Source organism: Eleutherodactylus coqui, chromosome 1 (assembly GCF_035609145.1).
Source record: "Eleutherodactylus coqui strain aEleCoq1 chromosome 1, aEleCoq1.hap1, whole genome shotgun sequence".
NCBI classification, from domain to species: Eukaryota; Metazoa; Chordata; class Amphibia; order Anura; family Eleutherodactylidae; genus Eleutherodactylus; species Eleutherodactylus coqui.
The window spans coordinates 298,800,417-298,823,843 of record NC_089837.1 but is presented as its reverse complement, the minus strand read 5'-3'; the positions used below and the strand labels follow the sequence as shown (position 1 = coordinate 298,823,843).

Sequence of the window (23,427 nt, the reverse complement as noted above, 5' to 3'; positions counted from 1 at the left end):
ATTAAAGCCTGGTTTAATGAGGAAAAGAACAATTTTCTTCAAAAACATTTAGATGCCACAGTCCGCAATGACTGCAGCATCTCTGGGGTTCAAAGGTGTAGAGGAGTGATTAGATGAGTATGTCCCAATCATTTTACTCCTTATCTAGAAAAAAGACCCCCATATGTGACTGAGAAAATGCACTCTGATAAATGGGGATAGGTGTGATACATGAACAAAAATTCATGCCACCCCTCTCCTGGGACAGAAGTAGAGTCAGGAGTATCACAGATCTTCTCTGCTACCTGTTTGTCCCCCTCCCCTTCCCTCTTTTGAATACATTGATTGAAACATGACACCTGAGAGCTCAACGGTCTATCAACATTTTGTAAGCTAAGAATTGTAGTTTTAAAATTACACCAAAGGCATGACGGTAGCCCTAATAGAGCTGGAGCTCAGCCATTCAACCCCTTAACGTGATATAATGTAAGTTTACATCATGGCAGCATGGTACCTACAACACCAGCACGTAAACCTATGTCATGTTGATGCCATGGGATTAGAAGCAGAGCTTCAGAGATATAAAAGTGTTGAGGAAAAAAAAAGCGTCTCTCCTATTTTTATATTTATAAAAAAATTTAAAATTTAAAAAAATTCACAAATTTGGTGTCATTACATCCGTAACGACCTGTACAATAAATTGCACACGATTTATCCTACATGGCAAAAAACTGAAAGAAAACCCTTCAAAAACTCAAGCAAAATGCTAATTTTTGGCATTTTGCCTCTCAAAAAACGCAATAAAAGTGAACAGTCTTTATGTACCACAAAATGGTACCAATGAAAACTCAGTTTGTCATGCAAAAGAAACAAGCACACAGAGCTCCGTCCATGTAAAAATATAAAAAGTATAGGACTTTGAATGTAGCAATGTAGAAAAAAAAATAATTTTCAAGAAAAGGGGTTTTATTGTGGAAAAACCTACAAAATAAGAATTTAGATATTGTCGTAATCGTACCGACCCTTAGAAAAAAATGTATAATGTCATCTATGCTACATGATTACCGCTGTAAAAAAATCAAAAATGGCAGAATTTATGTTTTCTGTCCCTGCTCTCAAAAAATAAAAAAAAGGTTTAACAATATAGTATATTTACCCCAAAATGGTACCAAAAAAAATTACAGTTTGCCATGCAAACAAGCCCTTGTGGGGCCATGTCAACGGAAAAACAAAAAATGTATGGCTTTTGAAAAGTGGAGATGAAAATTCCCCAAAAATCATTGTGTCCTTATGCCCAAAATAGGCCACGTCCTTTAAGGGTTAAAGTAGTACAAACTGTTCATCCGAAACCGTAATGTCCATTCTCCTGCAGAAATAACTGAGCTGTTCCCAAACTGCCGAGGTGTTAAACTGTGGAATGTGGCAAACGTGTTTTTGTAAAAGTGGAGTTTTACTTTAAAATGTTGCTGGGAAAATAGAAGCAATTTTCTGCTGTGAAATATCCCAGCGGCAGCATTCAGTAGTCAGGTGCAGAGTATGCAGTGCATAGACATCTACGCTAAATATGCAAGGAGCAATAGTGAAAACCCAAGCAGTGATTATATGCCCAAAGTCAGGGATTTTAAAGCTACTGTTAGAGGCATAAAAAGGTACATTTTAACTCATGTCTGACTGCTGAGAAATAAATTAACTATGGTTATTCAATCACTTGTTTAACAGATACTTTTCATGGCAGCAGAACAAAAGTCAAAGGTCTTTAGTTTACAAAGGACCCTAAAGGTTGTTTAACTTGTGCTGATGACAAGCATCAATGATGATGATATTAAGTCATTCAGCACTTGCTAAATGGCTTTTACACAGGCCATACTGCCATTCTGTACTTCCTGATTGGCTGCAGCAGTCACATGTCCTGGTCAGCACCAATCACTGCCTATAGAAAGTCCCTGCTATGGTCAGGGACTGGCTGCATCAGTCACATGTCCTGGTCAGCAGCAACCAGGAAGGTCAGAGTGGCTGTGAAGCAATTTTAAGGCCTCATGTCCACGGCATAATTCTAATTTAAAATTCGCAGCGTTTTTCCCGCACGCGGATCCGCGCTCCATAGGGATGCATTGGACCCCTGCAGGTAGTTAAATACCTGCGGATGTCATTTTTCCCTTCAGCCGCGGATCCGCGTGCCGGAAAAAAAGCCGTGACATGCTCCATTGTAGTGCGGGTCTCCCGCGAGGACGGCTCCCGCAGGGCTTTTATTGAAGCCTATGGAAGCCGTCCGGATCCTCGGAACACCCGTACCAGAATTAAAACTCACCTCTCCGGATGCTGCGGTTCTTCCTTCCTTTGCGGCCGGATCTTCTTTCTTCGGCCCAGGGGATGTGCCCGATGCATGCACGCGGCAAGCTGCCGGCGTGCCGAGCACATCCGCCGGGCCGAAGAAAGAAGATCCGGCCGCAAAGGAAGGAAGAACCGCAGCGTCCGGAGAGGTGAGTATATTTTTTAGCCTCATGTCCGCGGGGCAGGAGGGACCCGCTGCGTGATTCTACATGAAGAATCCGCGGCGGGCCTGATTTTCACCGTGGACATGAGGCCTAAAGTAGTGGGAAAATACTTTAATACGATCATTCATCCTCCATACATTTTCATTACTTTTGGAACCACGTACCCCATTCCAGTCATTTTCCATTGACCAGGCCATATGAGGGCTTGATTTTTGCAGGAAAAGTTGTACTTTTTGATGGCATCATTTTTGGGTATATATAATGTATTGCATAACTTTTGTAAAAAAAAATTGTAGGGAGATTGGGGAAAAAGAAATTCTGCCATTTGTTGTTTGGATTTCATTTTTACGGCATTCAGCGTGCAGAATAAATAGTGTGAGAACATTATTCTCTGAGTTAACACGATTCTGGTGATACAGTTTTTTCATGTTTTGCTATTTTTGCCACATTTAAACATTTTTTTTCTTAAAGGTTTGCTTTTGTGTTGTCACATTCCAAGAGCCGTATTAATTTCATTTTTCCATTGCCAGAGCCCCAGAAGGGCTTGTGTTTTGTGGGATAAACTCTAGTCTTCATTTATCTAATTTTTTGGAACATGTAAAATTTTAATCACTTTTTATTCCATTTTTTCTAGTGGCAAGATTAACAAAATCTATAATTCTGGTATGGTTTTTATTTTTCACTGCATTCTCTGAGCAGTATAAATATATTAAATTCTACAGGTCGGTACGATTATGCCAATACCAAATTGTAAGTTTTTTTTTTCTTTTTCACAACTTTTTCACACTTAAAAAAAAAAAAGTTATAAAATTTTAAAAGCACCCTCCTTTTGCCATATCTATAATAAAAAATCTAAATCATAAAAGAAAAAAACATATTTGGTATCACCGCGTCCGTAAAAGTCGAATCTATCAAAGTAGCACATTATTTACCCCTCACGGTGAACGTAGTCCGAAAAAAAAATAAAGAACGCCACATAGACTGCAGCATTTAAAGAGTTAACAGCAGAGATCGGAGGTTTTCTCTGATCTCTGCTGTAAGAGCTGGTGCCTGGCTGTCCTTTGACAGCCAAGCATCAGCTCTCCCTGCCATAGAGGCCATTGGCGGGCTTCTGACAAGCCGATGGTCTCTATGGCAACCTGTAAACAAAGCAGGACTTTGAATTAAGAAGCGGGGTATTGCTGGCAGATCGGCAATATCTTCCTGCTTCTGTTTTTCAAAGTCCTGCAGTGTTGTGGGTCTGTGCAAGCAGAGCACAATGCCACAGCTTGTCGCATTGTGCTCTGCAGCTCCCATAGTGAAACTATATCACTATCGACAGTGGAGCTCGTCCCGGAAAATTTCCAGGCGTGCCACTCAGGGGTTATTCGGGGGACACAGCTTTGTTCAAAGACTTCTTCAGTCTGCATTAGTAAAACAACAATTCGTTCTCTCCCTTCCATACTCCCAGCCACTGCTGTCTTACCAGCACTCCAGTCCCAGCTTAACTTCACTTCTTGCCAGAAGAGTGATGACGACCTGACACTGGGTCCCGTGAGCACCACAGCTATTCATCGGCTAAAGGGAACTGGTGATTGGCTGCATCAGTCATGTGGCGCTTTTATCGGGGGCGTCATCGCCATCTCCCTGCACCAGGAAGTGAAGACCAGCTGGAACTGGAGGGCCAGCAGCAGCGGGGGAGGGAGGAAGGAAAAGTATGAATTCTGTTAATTAACTAGTGCAGGCTGAAAAAGTTTTTAAGCAAAATGCACCACATTGCAGGGAAAAAAATCATGGCACGTCCTATCTTCACCGTGTGCGATGTGAGGTGTCCCATTGAAAACAATGGGAGAAACTCAGTGATCCTCCACCAGAGCTGATAGCTGTGGTGCAGGATCACTACTTATGCGAAGTGATGAGAGGCGGCTTTGATACAAAAAAACAAAACTTGCATTTGTGACAAAATTGCATGTTGACAAGCTCGATATCCAGCGATACCCATAAAGACTTCAAACATGCAGCAGGGAGTTTTCCACTGCTATATTCCCCCAAATATTGCATTTACTGCTGACTAGAGATGAGCGAGCGTATTCGCTAAGGCAAACTACTCGAGCTAGTAGTGACTTATGCAAGTACCTGCCCGCTCGTCTTTAAAGATTCGGGTGCTGGCGGGGGGTAGTGGTGGTGGTGATCTCTCACCCTCTCCCCCCACTCCTCCCTGCTCACTCCCGCAACTCACTGCTCTCCCCCGCTGGCACCCGAATCTTTAGAGACAAGGAGTACTTAGCAAGCACGCTCGCTCATCTCTACTGCTGACTTAAGTTTTGAAGTGGAGTGAGTAGCAGAGTATTGTTGTCTCTAAACATAGAGGCATGCCTTTATACCTTACAGTTTTACAAATAATGACAATCATAAAGAAGGTACCTGACTGTATAAACACATGTTCAACAGACAACATGGCTGCCACAGGAAGAAGAAGATCCTCACACCCAAGAGCGGTTGCTTTAATAAGAGCACAGGCCAAATTTGGAGATAATGGAAATTCAATGATAAAACGTCCAAGGTCTGTAACATTTCCACTCCTTTAAAAGACAGACAAGATAAAGAGAATATACCAATCATGTGGGACTGATCTGATTGCTGTATATTTTAATCTTCATGTAAATTTTATTGACTTCTGCTAATCTGGACAATTTTATATGGAACTAATGTAATATTGGATGACCAACATAAAAGACAGGTAATGTTTAACAGCCAATTCCTATGAGGAGAGAAGTAAAATCCTGATGTAATATGATGGCAATCCGACTGAACTGTTTGATACTACTAGTAATTATTAGCGTTTCCGATGGCGCAATGCACCACTTACCAACATAGTATAGTGAAAGAGATTAGAGTTGGTTACAGTTGCTAAACCAGCTAAACCAGCAACTGAGTCGGACAGCAGCCGTGAGCTTACGGGACCTGTGATGTCACCGTCAAGTGATCAGTAACCCTGGCTCTGAGCTCCGCCCCTGATCACATGACGGTGACATCACAGGTCCTAAACCAGCAGAGCCGGACGCATAGATTTATATTCCCCAACACTTCTGCTCGATTCAACCCAAACAACCACTGTGAATCAGCCAACCCAAACAACCAATCAGGTTGTGAATTGAGCAGAAGTATTGTGGAATATATATATATATATATATGCGAGCCGGACAGCAGCCGTGTGCTCACAGGACCTGTGATGAGTCAACAGGGCTCTGAGCTACACCCCTTACAGTCATGTGATCAGGGGCAGCAAGGGGCGGAGCTCAGAGGCGCATTGACTGATCACATGACAGTGACATCACCACATGTAACTCACTCACAGACTGGTGGACATTAGTATTTTGATTCCTAACTTCCTGGTAACAAAAAGAAATATTTAATAACAAGTACAATATGCAATTTACAATACATAGGATGTACAACAGACCCATTAAAAACATAAATAAAACGTCATTTACCTGATATACCACATGCTGGAACCATCTACACATCAGCGGCATCTCAGCAGGGTTATTTAAAGGGAGGTTAGCCAATGAGGAATTGCTCATCAAGCAAGATTGGCTGAGCAGTGAGGTCAACTAATCCATTCCAATGAACCAGCTGTGGGAATAGTTGCATAGCATGTACGCCACCACTCCATTCATTTCAACAATGGCACTGAGATTAACGAGCGCTTGTATGCAGCAATTTCCTGCACTCACATTTAAACAAATGAAGCGGTGGCACACACATGCGACCTCCATTCATGTAGGCACCTTTAGGATCCCCATTCTCATGATCAGTGGGGGGGTCCTTGATGCTCAGACCCCTACTAATCATAAAGTTATCCCCTATCCTGTGGATAGGGAAAAACTGTATATCTTGGCACAACCCCTTTAACTACTACTCTCTTCCCAGTCTAATTGTTCGAAAAACAGCCAGAGTGAAGCCCCCCCTCCCAAGGATAATATATATGGTGTCATACCCCCAAACACCCACAGTATAATCATGTCCAGAGGTTGCCATCAACTGTAGCTGAATCACATCCAGCGCTTCTCCCAATGTCAGCCACTTTCACCAATCACTGAGTTCAATATTACACATTTTTCAGTCTAAATTATAGGCAGAATTTGCTGTAATGTTTACAGGTGCCTTTATATCCAGTTATACATAATCGGACAAGTGTGACATTGCAGTTGCACTTGCAAGGAAATGCAGTATAGAAGCACTGTGTGAAAAACTATGCATATATCTCTAGCAATTCTCATTAAAAAATGAACCTTTATTAGATTATACCCATAGAAAAGTAAAAACCCTCACAAGTGCAAACAGGGACCTACCTATGCGTTTCAGAAAACCCAAAAACTGCAGATAAGGGCGATTCTGTTGTGATACTTGAGAAAGCTTTATATCAATGTACAGTACTTCTATTGTTATTGGACACCTCCGCTTACCAGCCTCTTAATATTTAAGATTGCTTTATTTAAATTGCTACAGGAAGGTTTGTCCTCAGGGATAATAGACCAAAACATATAGGATTATTTGCTGGTAGACTCTCCAGTCTGCCCTATATTCCGTGCATTGCCCAAGATTCATTAAAATATCTTTCCAGTGAGTGACTGCTGCCTCTCATCTGATTGGTCCCGCTGAGCCAATCAGAGGCAGCAGTCACACACCCATTCATAAATTCATGAATGGGTGTGTGAGTGGAATCTGCCTCTGATTGATCAGGCTGTGACCAATTAGAGGCAGCTCATTCAGCAGGCGGGGATTTTAAATCCCCAGCTGCTGAATACTACTCACAGCTGTTCAGAGCAGTTCAGGAGGACTGCCGCTGGCCGCGCTGAACTCCGTCTGCGGGGACCAGGTGAATATATATATATATATATATTTTTTATTTTTTTATTTTTTTTTATTTATGTATATATATATTTTTTTTTTTTACACATTTCTGGATGAATTGCAGCCCATTGCTTTTAATGGAGCCGGCTGTATTGCCGGCTCCATTGAATTCAATGGGCTAACATCGTTCTGCCGGGACAAGGTGAGTATGTATGTATGTATGTATGTATGTATGTATGTATGTATGTATATATATATATATATATATATATTTTTACACATTTCTGGATGAATTGCAGGGAAGGGCTTATGTATTTAAGCCCTCCCCGACAATTCATCCCGCGCTCGCCGGCAGGCCATTGCTTTCAATGGAGCCGGCTGTATTGCCGGCTCCATTGAATTCAATGGTCAGTGCTCGTTTAATCGAGACGAGTACCGTGTGGTGCTCGTCTCGAGTAACGAGCATCTCGAGCACCCTAATACTCGAACGAGCATCAAGCTCGGAAGAGTATGCTCGCTCATCTCTAATAATCATCATCCAAGGAGGACACATACAATGAATGTCTTGAATAAATTGCATAAATCAGCAGAAAATATGAAAGCTCTGGATTAATGGTGAGTAAGTGTATAATACAATGATAGCAGACAGATATCAGACCTGGGTAACAGTGAATATTGGTTAAAAAGGAGAAAAAAAAATATATAAAATTTATACCTATTAATTGCACTGCATTGATAGAGTTTTCTCAGGGCTTCTAAAATAAACCTTTCTTCGGGTGGATCCAAGTAGGGGAACCTGTGGGTAACATCAGGAGCCAATAAGGTAAAAATTTGGAAGTAGCAACTATTTAAAGATTAGACCGTTTACTTATGAACATTAATTTAATTAATCTACATTAACAATTTAGCACACAGATGCATAATGCTATCAGGCAAAGCTCCACGAGCGCAGAATATTGCATGCAGTTGAAACTTTATCTGTGCAGCAGCAGTAATAAACTTCTATTCACCACTGCTGGTGCTCTGAAGGTGGGGCTTCTGATTGAAATGTCCTTCCTCTCTGTCCAATGAATTCACCCACAGCTCTGATTGACAGCTGTATCGGTCTCCTGGTTGGACGCTACAGCTGCACAAAAGAATGAGAACGTCTACCCCCTACAGTGCTGTCAGGAGTTTGTATCAGCAAACTTCTGCCAGACTCTTTAAGTTGCAGCTCTTCTGCCTTGTAAGTGGATAGTGATGAAAGATGACATCAAAAAAAGAGCATGAGGTTGACTAAATCATGAGCATTAGAACTAGAGGGAGCACAGATCAGCTATATTTTACTTCTCAGTTTAGACTCTGGAAACAAGTAATGAAGTTTAGGGGTCCTCTGTGATTTCCGTAGGCTCGCTGCCCACATACCCAATGAATGGTATCTAACAAACGGTTTGGCATTAGAAATTCCAGCGATCTGTTTACCGACTTAAAGGCTACTATGCAAGTATTTACTAACGTATCTAATTCCTACTTATAATACTAGAAACAAATGGTTCCAACACTATAATAGTTGTCCCCAACTAGGACATTTACATTAATGTGACCACCTTCAAGCAATAACATTACAGGATTAACCTTACAACAAGGCTGCCATACTAAGGTAGCAATGTATTTAAGGAAACATTGGATTACCTGATTACATCATTGACTTCTAGGCATTTAAGAGTCAGAATGACAGACGTTAGGCTGGTTCGCTTAATCTCAGGAATCATGTAATCTGGCATACATTGCTCCCAGAACTCCTCATTGTAAATCCGATGGCACTTCCCAGAAGCCGTCCTGCCAGCCCTGCCTGCTCTTTGCACTGCTTCACTTCTTCAGGAAATGAAACAAATATCGAAAGAGAATAAAAATCTAAACTAATAAAACAAGAATGATGACAACAAATAATTTAACATACTTTGAAATGGGTACAATTTCCAGAACATCTAGACCAGCTCTAGGATTATGGTTCAACTGCTTCACAAAGCCACAGTCTATAACGTACCTACAAAACATGAAGTAATGCAAATTAGCACAGAAGGTATTTTTTAAAGGTGCTTTCCCATCAGACATTCACAGCATTTTCACGGTATATGCTAGAAATGTCTGTTCAGCGAGGGTCCAACTCTGCCCCACTTAGCAGAACATGGATCCCATGACCAACATTCTGCAGACAATGTATCTGTGGCTGCAGCTCTCTCCATTCAAATGTACAAGTTAGGCCGCCTGCAGAAGGCTGGGTCGGATCCGGCTGCGAGAATTCTTGCAGCGGGACCCGACCTGCGCCCCTGCCTAGAGCAGCACGGCTCTCACCTGCTCCCGCAGCTCCGGATCTTGCATGTGCCGGCTGCCGGCGCATGTGCAGACCGGAGCCGGCGACCAGGAAGTGACATTTCTGTGTGGGGCTCTATGAGCCCCGCAAAGAAATAGAACATGCCGCGATTTGTTTTCTGTGCGTCATTTCGCGCAGACAAATCGCGGCCGTCTGCATAGGATTGCGTATTGTAAAAACACTCGCAAGTAAAAACACTCGCCTTGCAGCGCGAGAAAAAAGCTGGGATGACGCCGGGATATCGCCAGTCCTTTCATCGAGCCCAGCGGCAGCAGCGCTAGCCCTATTAAAAAGATAGCTAGAATACCACGGACTGTGACAGCTGTGGCAGAAGTGCAGCATGCTATCCCATTGCTTTCAATGTGATCGTTGCTGCTGCTGGTCCCATTGAAAGCAGTGCTTTGTGTCAAACACTGCAGTATGATTTTCGGGGAAGGCCTTGAAATATAAGCCCTTCCCTGAAAATCATCAATAACTGGTAAAAAAAAAGAAAAAAAATATTACTCACCTCTCCGCCGCTCAGACGCGTCCTCCGGCTGGCTTCCCGACACTGAATGAATGAATAGATAAGCACTAGCTGTAATTGGCTAAGCACTCGGCGAATAGCTAAGCACTAGCTGCTATTGGCTGAGTGCTCAGCCAATCAGCAGATCCCTTTCAGGAGGCGGGGATTTTTAAATCCCCGCCTGCTGAAAGTGCTGGATAGCAGTGTGGGGGAGCCAGCCGGTGGACGCGTCTGAGCGGAAGAGAGGTGAGTAATATTTTTTCTTCTTTTCTTACCACTTAATGATGATTTTCAGGGAAGGGCTTATATTTCAAGCCCTTCCCCGAAAATCATACTGCAGGGTTTGCCACAAACCACTGCTTTCAATAGGACTGAAAGCAATGGGATAGCATGCTCCCCGCTTGGATGAAGGAAGCTCTCCCCATTTTCCCATTTCCCTATCTCCTATCACATGTTGATAGGTGTAGCTTTATTAGAATGTTCTATTGCACAGTGCAATATACCATAGTGCAGCATGCCTCTGCTTTATTGTATGTTTGTGTTACATAGTATATGTGAGATATTTATTGTACTGTTGTCCAGCCTGCACTATGTTGCAGTACATTGTATGGTTGTAGTTAAAGGGGTATTCCATGCATTCAACCCCTTGCAGCATTGATGACCTATCCTCAGAATAGGTCATCAATAGTTGATCAGAAGGGATCTGCCACTCGGGACCCCCAGTGATCAGCTGATCTTAGTCCCCCCGCACTCACAACAGATGACCAGATGTTGACAGGTTTGTTTACAGAGCCGCAGGCTGAATAGAAGGCTTTGCCTCCATTGAAATCAATAGAATCGATGCCTGCTGTTGCACTTTTAGCTCCAATCCCAATGCAGACATCTGGCCCACCCAGATGCAAAGAGTAATTACCTTTATTTATAAGGTGCATGCATATTATGCAGTGCTTTACATCTCTTGATATTGTGTTCTGTCCTCATTGGGGATCACAATTTATATTCTCCTATCTGTATGTTTTTGGAGTGTGGAAGGACGCATGAGTACCTGGAGGAAACCCATGCAAACATGGGGAGAACATGCAAACTCCCTGGCAGGATTTAAACTCAGTACCCCAGTGCTCCAAGGCAGCAGTACTAACCACCGAGTCACTGTGTTGTTACTGCTGTGTCAGGTCCTAAAACGTCCACTGCTGAGCTGTTATGACTGGAGAAACGTACAGCTTGCCAGAGCTGACTTTTGGTGCAGTGGTGACATGGTACTGAATATGAAGTGGTGGGCACTCTTTCTTAGTAGCTGTACACGCTGGCTAGTAAAGGGGGTCCTGGAATGAAGGACCATACTTTATTATGTCCAGTCCTTTGTCAAGTTCCTGAAGAAGAGGAATATAATTTCTCAAGTTGAGCTCCTGCCATTTTCTGACACCCAGACATATTGTTCAGTGCAATGTGAACACTGTACCAACTCACTGCTGCCATAATGTGACCTCCAAAACGACATCACATTGGTCAGCAATTGGCTGCAAAGGTCAAATGGCACCTGCCAACAAGTTGCGGCAAGGGTATATCACATGGCAGGTTAGGGGAGCACAATGTCACGATCACCCAGGACAAGCTGGATCCGTAACCTGCAGACCTCGCACAAATGTGCGCAAGCTGTGTAACAAAAAAAAAACACCAAAATATGGGAACTCTTTCCCTATCTAAATAACCTCAGGGAACCTGCCTAAAACACAGGCAATTCGCCCTGACAAGAACGTACCTGACCTCGTACCTCAGCCCTTAGTTAACCCTACCTGGGACAAGGTAAACAAACACCACAAATAGAAAAAAAAAACAAAAAAAAAACACACACACACACAAACTTAGTGTTTCCCAAAAAATAAGACTGACTTATATTAATTTTTGCCACAAAAGAGGCGCTAGCTCTGATTTTCAGGGGATATCTTATTATACTTACCTAGTAGGCTCGGTCCAATTCCCTCCCGCTGCTCCCAAGCTCAGCCACGGAATGGATTGACTAATTCATAAATCACACCTCCACAACACGATGGCTACAATTGGTTCTTCGACTGCTACTCAGCCAATCAATGCAGGGCTCGATGAACGAATCACAGCCATAGCATTGGTTCATCAAGTGCTGCATTGATTGATTCTAAAACGCTGCTCAGCCAATCAGAGCCATTGCTTTCAGGACACGAGATTTATGAATCCTGTAACCAGGAAATGATCTTCTGTGGGTGGCCGAGGACTGCAAGCAGCACGGTGGTGCTCTGGATAGCAGCCGAAAGAACCTGGACCAAGCCTACTAGGAAAGCATTTCTTTTTTCTTTAATGTACTGCAGATAGTGTTTATTTTCAGGGTAGGGATATATATTTAAAGCCTCCCTGAAAAATCGGGGTAGGGCTTATTTTCAGTGTAGGTCTTATGTTCAGGGAAGCAGGGTAGCTTAGATGCAGCAGGCAAATAAACAAGCCAGAAGAGAGGTCTGACTGAGACCACAGCCAGAGCTAGACTGAAGATTCAACAGCGATTCTGTCCAGCCTCAGCCAGACTAAGGCCTCATGTTGACGGCAAAAATCAATTTACAAAACCTAGAAGTGCAATCCGTGCCCATAGGGAATTATTGGGCACCCGCAGGTAATGAAATAACTGCAGATATCTTTTTTCCCCCTGGCGTGCGGACTGCCCGCGTGGGTAAACAAGCGCGGCATGCTCCATTTTTATATGGTTTTGCCGCATGGATGGCTCCCACGGCTTCCAATAGAAGCAGTTTGAATCTGCGGCACGGACACAGTAACCGTGGGAAAGCAGGAGCTTAAAAAAAAATAAAAAGGCACAGCTCATGCACACGGCACATCGCCAGCATCCTGAGTGCATCTGCCGTGCAGAAGATCGAGAGCCTCGCAGAATCTAGACAGGTGTGTAAAATGTATTTTTTGGCCTCATGTCTGTGAGCCGGATGGAATCCAGTGCGGGATTGAAGCCTAAAGAGCCTGACAATTAAGGCGTGGATGATGCAGAAGACAGCTGTTCTTCATACCCAGTCCGTTATCAGGGAGCGGGATACAGCTGAATCAACAGTTTTAGCCGTATTCCGCTGTGAATCCCTGATAAGGCTCATCGTTGTTTTTCAGCACGCTGAAAGACGGGATAACGAAAACTGCACGATGTCAGTGCTGTTACACACAACGATTATCACTCAAAAGATGGCTTTTGAGCGAATTGTGAGCGATAATCGTTGTGTGTAAATGGGCCTTTAGCCTCAGGTGCTGCTTAGCATGTCTCACCTAATACCACACCCACCAGGGCCACAAGATGGAAAACCACCTGCAAAACCTGCACCAGACCATCAGTACGGCAACAAGCCCAGAACCGCTGTAACACATAAGCTGTTTGGCATAACTTACTCAAACTGGCAGCAGTACTATTGCCACACATACACAGGCATACCACCATGCATGTCAGCAAAATGCTAATGTGAATGATCAATGAAAGTCCATGTACTTCATTGACTCCATTCACCGCGTGTCCCACGTAAAACGTGCCGAAATCACGGTCGTGTTAATGAGCCCATATAGTATATGGGGATCTGTGAGAGACACCTTAAGGCGACCCTCTGGACCTGGACCATGTCTCTGACTAGTCTAAGATCTTACATGCTGCTCTCACCAGCATGGCTCATGTGGATGGCACTGGTTAATCAAAGCAGTATGTAACGTCTTAAGACTAATAATGCATACTAATGCACAGTGTACATCAGGTAGTCAGGAAAGCAGTTTGGCCACCTTTGTGTGTCAAGGTCCGCAGGGTGCTTTAACAGTTAAAAATTCAAATCATGGCTGTGTAGAGCATGCCCCGATTCTGTATTCTTGCAATGGAGCAGCCTACAAAACATCGCTCGTGTGAAAGAACCCATAGAAAAGCATGGGCTTCACATACATGCATTTTGTACTGCTGTCGGATCACTACAAGATGGTGGGATTTTGTACCCTGTGTGAAAGCAGCCTTAGACCGCTTCTACGCAGGCGACTTTATTGCGAGATTCTCGCTTTCAAACAGTGCTGCAAATCGCATGTATGTAGAACTCATGCTTTCCTATGGATTCTTTCAAACGAGCAATTATTTGCAGCCTGTGACATTGCGAGACTACAAAATCGCAGCATGCTCTATACTGCCGCAATTTGCGTATTATTTTTTTGCCCATGTTTCCCTATGGAGCCTTCCTTTCTGTTGCATTGCATCAGCCAATCAGAGGCAGTGCTTCCAGGAGGCCAGAAGAGATGATGAACAGTGCTGTGGACTGGGGAAAAGATGCAGTGGAGCCGGACAACACTTCAAGCCCCTGTCGCTGAAAATCGTCATAAGTGGCGCTACAAATGGCACGACTTTGTAACGCCACAAAATCGAGGTATCGCAGCCAGAAAACGCAGCGATATAGCATGGCCCACAATGCAATATCGCTGCAATTTTCGTGTGTCGCTTACTGACACACACTAAAATTTTCTATAATTTTAGATTGTAATATTATACTTAATTTTAAATCTATTTTATTACTTCTACTCAAAATTTAACACATTGTAACTGCATTGGTTTTTATTAGTGGAAATATACATGGCAACTTGGGGTCCTTCGGAAGGCCCCAGGATGTCACGACAACCTAACATCACCTTGTGATCTCACCACCAGGGGGGCTTCTTCAGGCCAGCAAGCAAATAAAAATAACTGGATATTGTAACCGCAAGCACTGTGCTAAAACCCCCTCGTACCTAATGCCTTCAATTGTCACTGATGTTGCAGCAATATTTGTGGCTACTACACACTTCCTGATGCCTTTTGGAGGTGGGAGGAAAATTCTTTTCTGCTGATCTGCAAAATGACACAGGATATAAAAACAGGAAATAGGTAGTTCAGTACTTTACTACACATTCCATTAGAATATTCCCTAGCACCTACAACATTCATACTGTCTTAAGACATAAACCTTACATGTCACCAGCAGTTATATTTACATACAGACATCATAAATGAATGCACGCAAATGATACATGCTGAGTAACAGATAAAACACGGTAGCACACAAGAATTCTGTGTATTGCATTAGATTTTGAAATACCAAACTATGGTGCAATACTCCATACTCCATAGTAAATAGAAAAGAAATTACTGAAACAGTCTACCCTAAGGCCCAATGTCTACGGGCGGATTTGATTTGTGGAACCTGCGCAGAGATCTGCAAATCAAGCCACCCATAGGGATGCATTAGCAAAAAAAAAAAAATTAACAAAAATGTTAATAATAATTTTTTTATAATCTAGCATGTGCGCGTGTATTAAAAAAAGAGTTGTATTCATCTCAACCAAACATGGTCGTGAGAGGAACACTGCTCGGTATAAGGTGGCTGGGAGGAACAACTGAATGGAGATAACAAGTTTAGTCAGACATTACAGTAATAGCCAATCAGGCTTTACTATGCCATTGTGTTAACTCCCATAGAAATCAGTGAGAATTATGCAAATAGCGTAGAACCAGCAGCTACACTCTTTCCATATCTTGGGAGTCAAGGAAACAGTGTAGCTCTCGGCATATGTCCCACTGACTTCTATGGGAGTTATAGAAACAGTGAAGCTCACTCAGCTGTTTCCATAATCCCAACCATCCCTAGCCACCTTACTTCTGGCTCCCATTGCTCCTAGTCCAGCGAAATGCAGTGACCGGGAGTTACAAAAAGTTTTCTGCTTTTACACTGGTTCTACAACTACCGTAGAAATAAGGTGGAGATATGGAAAAAGCACAACACAGCAAGCTATGCTGTTCCCGTAACTTGGGAGCTGCGGAAACAGGACAGCTTACTGTGCCATGCTACTTCCATAAGTTCAATTCACTTCTATGGGAGTTACAAACACAATGCAGTGCAGCCTGCACAACTATTTCTGTAACACGTGACCAACCCTAGCACCAGTGTTCAGCTGAAATGGGGGGCTATGGGGTCAGAACGAGCCAGAAGCTACAGAGGTGGATATGCTATGAGTGTATCAGATATGAATACCACTTTAACGTGTTCATTAAAAATAACAGAAAAGCGCCATCTTACCTGTTGGCATAGAACCGTACAGTGGCAGGATAAGAAGCCCTTCCACAGAAGAGTCAAATACATCATGCCGATAATCTATCTTTTCCGCTCTTTGGTACAGCACATCACATGCCTTCTCAATTTCTGACTGACCTGTAATATATAAAATATATTGGGAAATGATATTTACTAAAATAGAACATTTACAGGCTATTGTTACCATTCACCTGAGAAGACAGCGAGAGTTGGAGTATTTACTATTGAAAACTCCTAAAATGTGTAAAATGAGCCAGAAAACTGTCAAACACGCTTTGCTCCACATTTACAATGTTTTAGACACTGTTTTCTGCTGTGTCCAACAAAGGAATGTAGCATGTGACCGAAATTGCTCAAGAAAAATTCTGCCAAAATTTTAGCATAAACTAAACCAAATTAGAATATTCTGGTTCAGGTTGTCTGAATTTAGTATAGACAGTACTAAAATTCAACAGAATTATCATTCAGGAAAGCCAGCATGATAAATTTGGCACATTTTAACACTAGGTAGATTGAAGTCAGTTAAACCGAGGCTTGGAAAATTAAGTCAGAACTTTACTCTTAGTTTAAAAAAAAATATTCGAATTTGGAACCACAGCAGAAAAAGCTCTGTTCACACATTCCTGGTGCTACAATGTGCCCTTAGTCGTAACAGCTAATCCTACAGGAAAATGGGATTTTGTACTTAACATAAAATCCTTTTCTTGACCAGGATATCGGGGATACAGGATACAGTGAGTAGCAGCTGCCACTAGGGCTCAATTTTTAGCAAAACTGGAGGACTCTAAGCGTCTCCTGCGTCAAAACCAAGCGGCCGGGGGCAGGTTGAGGTAGGGCATGCCACAGAACAGGGCAGATGGGAGACCTAAGCTGTGGTTTTAGTTGATGCAATAGCAGCCAGCAGTGAGAAAACAGGGACAGGGGGTAACCTGGGGCTAACCTGGCTGGGTGCCCCTGTAGCCTCTAAATCCTGATGGGTTCCTGCAGCTTCCACCTTGAGCGGGCGAATGGAGCATGGGACTCTGTAGGTCCCACTGTACGCGGCGTCAGGGGATGCGCATCTTCTATGAAAACGGGGTGCGGAGCAGCCTGCACGGTAGGGCAGCTCACCTGGATGGCAGCCCAACAATCATTTTCAGGAGTGGGGAACAACGAGTGTGCTATGAGGCTGGTTGTTTCCCACTCCCCCGTGGGAAAGATAGGAAGACCTAAAACCACAAATCCTGTGTCTTGGTAAAATAAAAAAATTCTTCCTGCTAACATGCGAAAAAACATGTCTGACCTCCTTGGGGATAAAGCTAAAACTGACTTTCCCAGCAGGCAGGAAGGGTTATAGCTGACATAAGGTGTCAACTTTTGTTCAAGCTTTAGGTCGCCTCCTAGTGGCAGCTACTACCCACTGTATCCTGTATCCCCGATATTCCTGACAAGAAAGATCGACACATGACTGTTTTTAATAAAACTGATATAGAAAGAAGCCCTAATACTGATTTCCTTGCTAAATACAAATGGATATTTAACCACATGTAATATTAATAACTATTGGAAGAAAAGATATTTTCACTGTATCTTTGATAACATGTATTATGCGAAAAAGCTTTTGCTCTGACTGTAAAATGCTTTAAATGCCATAATCAATGTTCAGAACCGCTTACCTGTCAGAAAAACAAGAATATCTCCAGCCAGTTCATTTAAGTGTGTCTGTAGGGTGATTTTCACAGTCTGAGGTTAAAAAATGTTAAAGATTACACTTAGAAAAGCCATGCTTATGGTACTTGTCATATAAAGCCGAGCCGCCCTCTTACTGTGCGATGACACCCTGGGATGATATAAGGTCTATGCAGAATCTATGTTATACATAAGAGTTGTTGCCTGTTGCATTGTGGACAATGTTTTTAGCCCTCTGGTAACCAGCCTCTATCAGGCCCTCTAGAACAAGGGAATTGCTTTTTATTAACACATTGCAAGAGCTATAGCACTTATTTTTATATCGGCACAGCCGTATGAAGGCTTTTTTTATGGCAGGATGACGTACTTTTTATTGCTACTATTTTGAGGTACATAATGTATTCACGTTTACATATTTTTTTGAGGGGAGGAATGAATAAAATTTTACAGCAACTCCCCCCACTGTTTTTGTCTTATTTTACATCAAGAACTGCACAGTATGAATAAGGTTAGCCTTATTCTACCAGTTGACAAAATTACGATAATAAATTTGCTGTATATAGGGTTGCTTTTAGATTTTAGTACTTTTGCTAAATAAAAGTATGTTTTTAGCACCATTTTGCGGTAAAATATTTATTGCTTGATTTTCATTCATTTATTTATCGGTGATGGGAAAAAGACAGCAATTCCACCAATGCTTTTTTGTGTTTCTTTTTCACACTATGCGAAATGTGGTTTGATTATGTTATATTTTCTCTGGATTGTTACAATTGTGATTGTACCAATACTTCTATTTTTTTTACATTTTATAAATACATTTTTTATTCCCTGCTAATATAAAACTGACAAACTACTAGCTCATGCCAATACGGAGAAAGAACTGCAAGCCATAATCATGTCCTAAACTGCCATAGTAAATAATTAGCAATCGCGTAGAAGAGCACTGATGTCGTGGTCACTATTTACCAAGTCGAGGTCACTACTGAACCACCGGGTACACTCACCCCCTGCTAAGTTCCTACCTGCAGTGGAGTGAGAGGGAAAGACCCATAACAACTATTCCAAAGTCCCAATGGAAAGTTGCACGTTCCATCAGGACATGAAAACATGGCATGTTGACTGGATGTAGTTAGGATGATTCTTCTCTTACGGTGAACCTTTATTTATTTTAAAGAACTGCTTTCCTGTCACTATATTAAGAGTGTATTCTGTTGATAGTACCAGAGAAAGCAATCCTGGAAATTAGATTTTACTGTTCTTTCTAATTAACATGTTGCCACATGTAAAGGGAGTAATTCAGATTTACAGACATTAAAAGGGTTCTCAAACTTTTTTGGAAAAAAGGCAGCGAAGGAGGGCACAAAATAAACGTTACTGACCGGTCAGCTACCCTCCCAGTCCTTTGCAGCTGAAGTTGCTGCAGCAGTCACGTGTCATTCATTGTGCATCTGACCGCTCAGCTAATCACAAGCCTCAGCGGTCATGTTCTGTTCATGGTAGGATCACCGCTGAAGTCTGTGATTGGCCGAGTGGTCAATGAACGACATGGGACTGCTGCAATAGCTTCCTGGTTCTGAAGTGGCTTTGATTGACCAAGAGGACATATGACCAGCGAGCATTTGTTATTTTGTGTCCTCACCAGACACTTTTTCCTGAGTGTCAGAAAACTCCTTAACATGAAGTTACCCATAGCGTACTAAAATATTATACATTGCTTAATTACCTAATTTAAAAAAATTGTAGTGAGCAATTGACATAGGCAGAGAGCAACACAGTGGAACACTGGTAGGGACAACATATTGCAATAGAATAGGCAATCTATTAGGCACTGCCCTATAAGCATATGGACAGAGCAGGCTTTGCAGCCTTTGATAAGCCCCGGGCTGCTATGGCAACCCATCAGTACCCAAAAATCAGGGGACGCCAATGGGCGACACTATCCCTGTCAACCCGCTTATACTGTATGTGGCACTATTGACTGCAGCATTTAGTGTATTAAATTGCCTAGATTAACGTCTTCTCCGATACCAGCATTGAAGCAGGATGTTCGAGCAATAGGGAAGGGGTACAACAACCACCTTTTGAAACAATAAAATTAGGCTGTACTGAAAACAAATGTCTTCAATTACTAATCCTCACTGTATTAAAAGAGGATAGCAGCTACCTCAAGGACATAGTAATAGAAATCAGAACAGAAACTCTAGTACCCATTAGTGCAGGACAAAGGCTGACCTACAAGATCTTGATTTTTGGGTCTGATCCATAAAATAAACTGCATAGGGTGCAATGTCTGCAAGATATCTGCACATAGCATGGCTCTAAGACGGCATTTAATAAAGCAGTGTACTTTCAATGCAATCTAATACTACTTACAGGTGGCTATCATGTAAGTCCATGTCTGCCCCCCTCGTAAGTCTCTAAAATCTTGAGCCCTCTTTTGAAGGTAAACAATTTTGTAGAATTACTTTAAGGCTGGGGTCACACGGGACGTATTCCAGGCGGAAATCTTGCGGTTTTGCCACAACGAAATACCGTGAGATTTTCCCTGGGAAAGCACTGCTTCAAAACCTGCGGCACTTTGCTACGGGTTTTTGAGTGGCTTGGCCGTACGCTTTTCTGTTGCGGCCAGTGCTCCCATAGAGAGCAGCGCAGCCGCAACAGAAAAAAAATAGACATGCTGCAGCCGGAAAATCCACGCCAAAGCGATGGCTTCTGCCAGCTTTGCCGCGACGGATTGGCCGTCCCGTGTGGACGAGATTTTTGACAAATCTCATCCACATGGCTGGCTAATCCCAGGATTAGCGGCTGCAGAAAGATTTGCCGCAGTGAAATTCCGGACGGAATTTCCGTGGCAAATCCGCCGTGTGAACCCAGCCTAAAGGGATTCTGAACTACGTGTAGCATGAACCTGGGGTGTGCCTTTTACTACACTGGTTGTTTTATTCTCAAATGCTAAATGCTGCAGAATTTAATTTCAATGGGAAACGCTTCCATTCCTCTATCACATGTGAAACTAGCGCGAGGGGATCAGAATTTCGCAGAAGTGATGCAATGTGTTTTTGCCTGAAAATCGTTTTGCATCCGTGGGGTAAAACGCACATTGTTAAGCGCGATATAGGGAAGAGTTTCACAGCCCGATATTGCACTCACCTGTATGCAGTTAGCCTAAGAGTATATTTCATGGCAATTTCAGGAAATCCTGAAATTTGTAAATTAGCCTCATCAGTTAATTAGGAGAATTAAAACACATACCTCTGTAACATAAGCACTGTTGTCTTTGTCTCTCAGGCCAATAAGGTTATGGAATTTCTCTTTAATTGGAAAGAGCTTTCCTGGAATAGAGCATACTGGACAATTGCCAAAGAATTCAGACAGTCTCTCAGTATCCAGAGTAGCAGACATCACTAGAACTTTGAGAGGGTATTTCCTTTTTGAAGTGCATTTCAGCAGCAACTGTTTTCTCAAAAGACCAAATAAAATGTCCTGAAAAAAAAAAAGCTATGTTATTTATAAGACTGCAAGCGGATTGGCTAATTTTAACTTATGCACATGTATAAATCGGGTTTTGCTGGAGTTATTTCAGATGAAATGATGATTACATGTTTGCAGAACTGTCCTAAACAATATAAAAAAATAGACCACGCAAATTGTCTAACTGCAATCTTCATTCAGTAAAGCATCTGTCCTGACAAAGGCATCAGTCTAGATGCCAAAACGTGTTGCCAACAAACATAAAATTCAAGTGAGCCTCTTAAAATTGATCTCCACAGTGCCCAAAGTCCTCCGCTTTCTTTCTTTTACATGGGATGAACTGTAAAAAGTTCATCCTGTTCATTGTATGGCAACGAATGCAAGAAGTCTGATCAGTAAAGTGGGTGAGCTGGAAACGAGAATGACTGATGAAAATGATATATTTGGAATAACGGAAGCATGGCTTGATGATAAGTGTGATTGGGCGGTGAATTTACAGGGTTATAATCTTTTCAGAAGAGACCGTGGGGAACAGAAAGGGGGAGGTGTTTGTACGTTAAATCTCACCTAATGCCGAGGCTACGAGAAGATATAAGTGCAGGAGATGAACAAGTGGAATTTCTGTGGGTAGAAATACAGGGAGAAAAAAAAAATCCTGATAGGCCACCAAAAGCAACAGAAGAAACTGAAATGTTATTAGTAAGGCAGATAGAAGAGGTGTCGAACCGCAATGAAGTAATTATTATTGGGGACTTTAATTATCTGGATATAATATGGGAAAACGAAACCTGCAAATCTCACAAGGGTGATAAGTTCTTGAAAACAATTAAGATAACTACCTTACCAAACTTGTGCGGGAGCCAACTAGAGGGAGGGCCACTCTGGTCTTAGTATTAACTAACAAACCAGACCAAATAATGGGAGTACAGGTTGCGGGACACTTGGGGAATAGTGACCACAATATAATTAATTTCCAGCTGTCATTCAACAAGAAGCCCTATCAGGGAGAGACAAAAAAACTAAACTTTAGTAAAGCAAAATTTGATCAGCTTAGAACTACTATCGGTAAAATTAATTGGGACAACATCCTCAAAAATATCAGTATAGACAACAAATGGGAAAAGTTTAAAACCATCCTAATTACCTCATGTGAGCAGTTCATACCCTTAAAAAATAAAGAACTACAAGAAGGAAACCAATGTGGCCCGACAAGACTGAAAGAGGGGGCAATAAACGAGAAAAAGCAAGCATTTAAACTACTAAAACAAGAAGGCAGCGAAGAAGCGCTAAAATCATAAAGGGAAAAAAAGATGATATGTAAAGAGATCAGAAATCACTGAAAAAGCCAAAAATACAATACCTGAAGGTCTGCAAAGCAGACACGGTCGCCATAGGCACGATCGCCATAAGGCAGGCACAATCGCCACCGGCACAATCGCCGTAGGGCAGGCGCAATGGCCTTAAGCCCTGAAGATATGTAGTCAGCCAGACTACAGCTTTGCAGACCTTCAGGTATTGTATTTTTGGCTTTTTCAGTGAATATGTGTTTTTTCTTTTTCCTCACCTCTGTGATTTTATGTAAAGAGATCAGAATTTCTAAGGAGGAGGCAGAAAGACTGATCGCCAAACAGAGCAAAAACAACCATAAACTATTCTTCAATTATATAAACAGTAAAAGGATTTGCACTGAGAGCACTGGCCCTTTAACAAATAATGCAGGAGAAATCATAGAAGACGATGGGGGGGGGGGGGGGGGGGGGGGGAGGCAAATCTATTACATCGTTTTTCAAATGTATTCACAAACTAAAAAGAAATGTCACACGACATGCAGGGGAATAAAACGAACCCCCCACTAAATATTGCATGCCTAACACAGGAGGAAGTGCACAGCCGGTTAAAGAGAATTAAAATCAATAAAATCGGCAGGTCCATATGGAATACACCCAAGGGTTCTAAGGGAACTACGTGATGTAATAGCTAGACCGCTATTTCTTATAGCTATGGACACTATCA

At 42.4% G+C, this 23,427-nt stretch overlaps 1 protein-coding gene across 4 annotated transcripts in view; it reads right to left on the bottom strand.

The window, feature by feature from the left end:
* DHX40 (DEAH-box helicase 40) overlaps positions 1-23,427 on the bottom strand; it is a 70,901-nt gene that overhangs the window by 23,717 nt on the left and 23,757 nt on the right. For 2 of the 4 annotated variants that reach the window (XM_066574419.1, XM_066574410.1), the window contains 8 exons: positions 21,196-21,426; positions 17,931-17,997; positions 16,261-16,392; positions 14,936-15,035; positions 9,250-9,336; positions 8,982-9,164; positions 8,026-8,106; positions 4,878-5,035 (listed from right to left, as the gene is read on the bottom strand). In XM_066574419.1, the coding sequence (XP_066430516.1) occupies positions 4,878-5,035; positions 8,026-8,106; positions 8,982-9,164; positions 9,250-9,336; positions 14,936-15,035; positions 16,261-16,392; positions 17,931-17,997; positions 21,196-21,426 (1,039 nt within the window). The remainder of the gene's footprint in view (positions 1-4,877; positions 5,036-8,025; positions 8,107-8,981; positions 9,165-9,249; positions 9,337-14,935; positions 15,036-16,260; positions 16,393-17,930; positions 17,998-21,195; positions 21,427-23,427) is intronic. The other 2 variants (XM_066574435.1, XM_066574426.1) reach the window with 2 other exon arrangements.